The sequence below is a fragment of the Pocillopora damicornis genome, chromosome 6 (genome assembly GCF_964200805.1).
Source record: "Pocillopora damicornis chromosome 6, jaPocDami1.2, whole genome shotgun sequence".
Lineage (NCBI taxonomy): Eukaryota > Metazoa > Cnidaria > Anthozoa > Scleractinia > Pocilloporidae > Pocillopora > Pocillopora damicornis.
Window position 1 is genome coordinate 24,990,499 of NC_142675.1, and position 7,002 is coordinate 24,997,500.

Here is a 7,002-nt window from a genome sequence, read left to right on the forward strand (position 1 = left end):
ATCTGTGGTATCACACTCATATTATCTCAGATTTGTGTTATAAAAAAAATCTCAGATCTATGATATAAAATCTATATCTCAAATCTGTGATATAAGTTCATATTTCAGATCTAAAATATGAAATCCATATCTTAGAGAAGAAATATCACACTCCAGTGACAAGTCTCTCGCTTGAGGTCCTTATCTTAGAGATGCCAAATGAATGGCGATATCTTAGCCGTATCGTATACCACTCGTACTTTACCTTTTCATGCTTATTGTTTTATCTTGTCAAATAAAATAAAAGCGACTAACTGTATTTGATAATTTTAAGAGCAGGGTAGAGCAGCAGAGCTGGTCGGCAGTTGTCGTAGTAACTCTACGAGATGGTGATGTAATCACACTAAAGAACGTTAAGAGTTCATTACTGTCATGTCCACTGAATGTTGCATAAAGAGTGAAGAGAGACAATGCAAGTTCTTACAAAATTAATAATTATATTTAATAATATTTATTAATTTATATTAGGCGGATATCAATTTACCATTTCAAGGTCAGCAGCTGGTCAAAATTATACACTTCAATAATATTACTAGTAATAACATTAAGTAGTATTAATAAATAGAGAATAACACATTGGCGCGCGTAGATACAGAATTTCTCTTCGAGTTTTGAACTCGATAGCTCACGAGTGAGCGCATCGAACGTGAGATGTCAAGTTGAACAAGAGAAGAGAAATTTAACCTTTCTCTTTCTCCTTTTCCTCCCCAAATCCCATTCGCGACGTCGTGCGAGCTACATCCTTTCCCAGTGGCTCGTCTCGCTTCACCCATAAATATTACTCAAGACGTGCCAGTAGCATGCTAAACGAAAAAGACACAAAAAGGAAAGGCAACGTCATTCATTTCGGTCTTCGATAGTTGTCGTTTTGGTTTTCGCGATTTCTGTTTGAAGTCATAAAGTTTGTTCTTCATTATTGTCCTCTATGCTTTTGGTTCACATATTTTTCAGATATTCACGCTTCGACCACCGATATGTGAAGATCAGTTTGCTTTCACCTTTTATGGCGAGAACGGCTCCACAGATTGCACGTGGTCTTTTTTTTTGTCGTTGACTTCACAGAAGAGGACTCAATTTGTCTCCTTTAGTTGGCCAATAACCGAGGTCTATTTTTACTGCTCAATAATAACAATATTTGTAAGATAAACACCCACTCTCAAGGTCAAACAAAGCCCCTGTGAAGTTCCAAATTGGGACGAGGGTTGATGATTGATCACACTGTTTGTACGCCTTACGTACCCACTTTTTTCTTTTGCCAGCTACGCCTCCACAATTCGCCAGTCTCTCACCGCAAGGAGAAGTTCTTCCCGACACAAATCAGTAAAACATCACTTTTGACCAACAGGTGCCTTGAAACATTATTTGAGGGAGGTTGAGAGTTCCATAATGATTGAAACTGAGAAGAGATCACCGGCTGAAATATATAGGTTTTGTGGTATTTGACGCTGAAATGTAACTTGAATCTTTTAAAATGTTTGTTACAGTTCGTGTGTCCTACACGAATTAGTTATATCCGGATCCATCGATCTGACGGCACAGTTGTTTTCTGTGTTGACGTGGCCATTACTGCCGGGGTGATATATCCAGTTGGGAGTCTTGGGCCGACTATTCAGTTCACGACGTTACTGACCTTTACAGAGAAAGAGAGTTACTATGTAACAATGGATCATGGTAAGGATAATGGATTTATCTCATGATCATACAGTTTATGTAACAGATGTTGAACCAATGAAATCGCCTCCATACAACTTTCTCCAAACTTTTCCTGAATTATCAATTTGATAACTGTGCCCATTGAGGACCGGAGAAGAATCGTGTTGTCTCCAAATCGTTCCATGATCTGAGAACTTTATCCCTAGAACATTTGTTGCAAAAAAGCGGCTAAAAAAATGAGGGACTGCATGAAAGGTTTTGAATCAAGCCTATGGTCAAAGCAAATGTCATATTGACGTTATATTCTGGTTCCCTTGCATGTGTGGCTAAAGGTGTTATCTTCTGTGGTGCTGAGTCGCCTGCGAGCACAGATCCTTACACCATGAGGATAAAGATAAGTACATTACAAGTATATATTACTGATATTACTAACAATTATGATCAATAGATTATAAACTGTTTATAATCTCTTGTTATTGCACTATCATCATCAACTTATTTGTCTTTCTACAGAGGATATCACCCCACCCGTTTTAACACTCATTAATGCTCCATCTCGTTCTGAAGGTGACTTTCAAATCACTTGGACAGCAAACGAAAATGTTACAACTCAGTGCACAGTGCAAACTCCTTCCCAGATCTTTGGTCAGCCATGCCATTAGTCGTGAACTGGAAGTAATCTAACCGGGGGCTTCTACAGCATTTATGTTCGGTTAACAGATTTGGCGGGAAACTCGGCACTGCCTGCCAGACACTCATGGTTTGTAGGTATGTCGAGAGCGGAGACCCGTATTATTAAAACCACTGAAATGGAGGTAAAAGCTTGAATAGGATGCTGAAATGATTTGTGTTCAATAAACGGAATTGGAGGAAAACCCGGCGGTGCCAGCCAGACATTCATCATTGGAAAATCTGTCGAAACAACTAATTTTTCTATTGAAATGGAGAAAAATACTTGATTAGGATAGTAAAACAATACTGAAATAATAATAGTTATGCATAGCAGCTAAGCGATTTGATTAACGGAGGTTAATTCATCAACTTTTGAATTAAGTAACTATGTTCGAAACCAGTGAAGCAACTTCGTGATTGAGAGATGATGTCTTAGAGAATATGTAGCTTTTTCAATGTAACTCACGCGACGCAGAAAGAAACAGACATGGAAAGCTCAATCCATGATCGATGCATAAATTGAAAATGCAATGCCTTCTTATTTTTTCCTGTTTTTTTTTTTTTTAATTTTCATTTTTCAGGCCGCACGCCACCCATGGTTATCATAACTTCAAAGCCCGCTACTGTTAGCAACCAAAATCCATTTACGTTCGGCTTCGACTGTCGAGAAATCTGTTCGTTTGAATGCTTCGTGCGTCAACAAGGTATCATTCCTGCTTATTCCCGGTGCAACAGCAACAGATACACGGCCAGCAAACTGCAGAACGAAAAGACCTACGTTTTTTATGTACGGGGAACGGATGACGTCGGGAACCAAGGAAATCCGGATAGTTATACGTGGACAGTTGGTAAGTCAATCCTCTCAGTGCACAGTGCAAACTCCTTCCTAGATCTTTGGTCAGCCATGCAATTAGTCGTGGACTGGAAGCAATCTAACCGGGGGCTTCTATAGCATATATGTGCAAAAACTTTTCACTTGTGTTGGTAACAACAAAAGTGGGGGAGGGGGGGGAGGGGGGAGGGGGGGAGGGGGGGGTGGAAAGGACGTCGATGGAAAAGTAACATATAGAAGAACAACTGATCTGAAAACATTGTAATTTAAGAAAAAAAAAGTTTGCGATATCAATATCATCCTGCCAAACGTTTACCAGATAGTTAAAATCATCTAATAACATAGATCAAGACTTATTGAACAGTTCTCAATTTTCTGGAGTTTCACATGAGTTAGTCCCTTTTGCAGTGCAATTTACTGCATGTCTTAAAACTACATCAATGACATAGTTCTGTTAAGATCCTTGTGACAATCCGTTATTTGATCAACTTGACGTTTTGGCTTATTCGGGTTTTATTATTTAGTCTCAACCTTCACAAACAGATTTACAGCCACCGGTCACCTCAAACATGGCTTCTCAAACAGTGGATTGTAAATCAGATCTCAGCCCTTCAACCCTTGGCAAACCTTCAGTCAGCGACAACGAAGGGTCGAACACAATATTAACGCACCAAGATCTTCCTGCAAGTAGCTGCAGCTTTCAAAGAAAATGGACCGCAACGGATCAAGCGGTTAACAGTGCCTCCAAAATACAGGATATTAATCTCATCAACCTTAGGCCACGACAGTGAATTGCCAAGGTAATGTCACCATTGCTTGCGGGTGCTTTGTCGAACAACAACAAGATATGCGGATACCATCGATGTCCCTCATCCGTGCGATCGGCCGATCAAGATAACACACGCCGATTCTGTTCAATAATAATAACAGTAACTTACTGAGTTAACGAGTTGTAATACAATGAAAACTTAATAAGATCAACTATGTACATTTCTGTATATGTTAAGTACAAATTATACACACCACACCAGAACATGCATCAAATTTGTTAAAAATACTTAAAGTGAAAAAGTCTTCGATGCGCTTCGTTCTACAGGTAGTAACGTTCCTGTAAAAGTACCTTTGATCTGATTTGTGCCTTAGGGTGTAAGGTTAGGTATTGTCTAGGCGTGTTGGTAGAAGAGGATGAAGAGGGTGGTTTAAGTCCTTCATTTTGTACATACACTCTTTACATATATTTGCATAAGAATAAAGAATACAATAAAAATATAAATATACTCTTCACATATATGTTCCCACAATTCTTTGCGCTAAGACCTTTAAGAGGACATGGACGACTGCAGATGACTGTGCAATATCCTCACTATTCGAATTATCTTTCTCCGAATCGATACAATTACATATTGATTTAATCATTATTAGATAATCTTGTTATTGTATAGCTGATGGAACAGAAAATCTCAAAATCAACGAAATTTCAGTCATCTCGAGCCGCAAAAATTTGTTATTTTTTAAAACAAAGAAAATCGCTGACCCGTAAGATCAAAAAGTCCCACGATAATTTGGTTCGTCAAGAGTCACGAAAGACAATCTGAAATAACATATGATTGGTTCAAGTCATACGAGCCAACCAATAAGGTTAAATCCTCATAAAAGCCCTTTTTCTTTTGACCAATCAGTACTGACAGATAGAGTTGTGTAAGCATGCAAGACTGCCACGTGATGTCGAAGGATATGTTCGATCCATTTTCTGAGAAAAAGCCACTCCCTCAACTACAACTTCAAGCACACATTTGCTACACGCATCAAAAGATGTCCTTGTAAACTGTTTGATTATGGAACCCGGTATAAAGTTTGCTCTTTTGCTCGTATTCCTTGTGTACGTACATAGGACAGCATGTACTCATTTTCGAGGCGGCTCATTCACATACAAGCCCGTCAATTCAAGTAACCATGCAAGCATGAAGGTAAGAGTTGCATTTTCAAATACGCATCTCTTCGATGTGCGCACGCCAAATTTTGAAATTCAGCTTTTTCTTGTAAAACCTCTGATGTCTCAGTTAACAAAACGGTCGAACGTCACAGATGACTCCCGGAACTACGCTGAATTCTTGCAGGGTCGAAATCAAATTACTTGAGGTAGTACTACATACAGTGTCTTCTCAGATCATATCATCTTAACTTTGGGAATGAGACGATCTGATGACGTGGTGGCTCAGTGGCGAATAATGACCCCATTTTCTCGGAATTGAAATATTGTTCATGCTTAAAAACAGGTTTACGTCTTCGAAATATAGTCAACTATGTGTGCAACATTACTCCCATTTCCAAATCTAAGGGAAAGAAGACACATTTCGTGAGTCAGTTTGTACAGCATTTCTTCAGAGTCTTTCATCTTAACTTTCGAATGAAACGATCTGCCGGGTGATGAAGTATAACTCTGAGGCGATTCATGATTCCTTCTTGGAATTTAAATTTTGTCATGCCGTTAACTTGAGACGTACAGGTTCATTTATTCGCTTGACGTATTTCCAAATCTAAGAGAAGAAACCTAATTTTTTGAGTCAGTATAAACGGTATTTCCTCAGTGCCTGTCATATTAACTTTGGAATGAAACGATCTGCCTGATGATGAATTACAACTCAGAGAAGATTCATGATCCCTTCTCGGAATTTAGATATTGTCATGCCGTTAATTTGAGGAGTACAGTTTTATTACAGCGAACAATAAACAATGAACTGTCTATAACATTTACTCACTTAACATATTTCTAAATCTAAGGGGAGAAACCTAATTATTTGAGTCAATATAAACAGTATTTCCTCGGAGCCTGTCATCTTAAATTCTGAATGAAACAATCTGCGGTAAAAATTTCCGCAAAGCTCCATACTATTGTAAAACAAATCTGTTTTCCCAATGGAAATGTATTGTTTTTGTCATTGTTTTCTCTATCCAAGAACTGAATGCATAATGTAGGATGGGGCTGTTTGGAAATTTTACCCAATCTGCTGGGTGATGAAGTAACTCGGAGGCGATTCGTGATTCCTTCTCGGAATATAATTACTTCCAAAGGGTCTTGATAGTAGCAGGCAATTCAAGAAACAGAAACCTCTGCCATCTTCAGTTAATTATTGTGCAAAGCGTTGGGAGTTGAATTTATAATAAGTAGAAAAATGTTAATTATGATAAATCGAGACAACAAGGGGCTATTAAAATTCAAAGAAAACAATCCTCTTTGAATCAACAATTACACTATGTAAATCTTAAACTACCCTTTTAATTTTCACACTTTCATGCTTTGCCTCTTTCTTGTGGTCACGAATTATCATAGTTGGCATTTTTCTACTTGTTGTTAATTCAACTTCCCGATCGCTTTGTACATTTGAGTGACAAGATTGAGTGACTATCATCTAAACTTTGGGGATGAAACGATCTGGCGATAAATTACGAGGCGAATCATGACTCCTTTTTCACGGATATTAGACAATGTTCGAACTTGAAAGTACCAGCGTTGGTAAAGTTTCCGCATAGCCCGATACTATTATAAAACAAATCTGTTTTCCTAGTGGCAATGGTAATGTTCGCATCAATGGTTATTAATCATCTACGTCTCAGCCATATTACTCACTTACCGCCTTCCCAAATCTGGGAGGAAAGAAACTTTGATGAGGCACTTAAAAGGCTAGTTTGCTATGTAATGGCATCGATTAGAAGAGGCAAACGTTCGAAACTTCGCCGCTACTCTCTCAGTTCTTTGCTCCAGCAGTGAATTTACCTCATCGGTGAAGTTTCCGCATAGCCCCATA

General features: G+C 38.5%; 2 protein-coding genes across 6 annotated transcripts in view; both read left to right on the top strand.

Annotated features, from left to right (window-relative positions):
• Positions 1-148: 148 nt before the first annotated feature.
• Positions 149-4,482, top strand: LOC149044599 (uncharacterized). Of its 4 annotated transcripts, none has more exons than XR_016187758.1 (5): positions 149-1,384; positions 1,524-1,710; positions 2,025-2,460; positions 2,946-3,212; positions 3,721-4,482. XR_016187758.1 is itself a non-coding variant. In XM_089209800.1 (5 exons), exons 4-5 carry the CDS (start codon positions 2,960-2,962, stop codon positions 3,985-3,987), a joined length of 501 nt encoding a protein of 166 aa, XP_089065926.1. In that variant the 5' UTR covers positions 393-1,384; positions 1,524-1,710; positions 2,025-2,460; positions 2,946-2,959; the 3' UTR covers positions 3,988-4,482. The 4 variants fall into 4 exon arrangements, 2 of the variants coding, with proteins under 2 accessions (XP_089065926.1, XP_089065925.1); XR_016187759.1 differs by having other exon boundaries at positions 217-1,143; XM_089209800.1 differs by having other exon boundaries at positions 393-1,384; positions 3,740-4,482.
• A 405-nt stretch (positions 4,483-4,887) lies between these two features.
• LOC113676270 (uncharacterized) overlaps positions 4,888-7,002 on the top strand; it is a 40,641-nt gene continuing 38,526 nt past the window's right edge. For both annotated transcript variants that reach the window (XM_089209781.1, XM_089209782.1), the window contains exon 1: positions 4,888-5,163. In XM_089209781.1, coding sequence (XP_089065907.1) covers positions 5,032-5,163 — 132 coding nt within the window. In that variant the 5' untranslated portion in view covers positions 4,888-5,031. The remainder of the gene's footprint in view (positions 5,164-7,002) is intronic.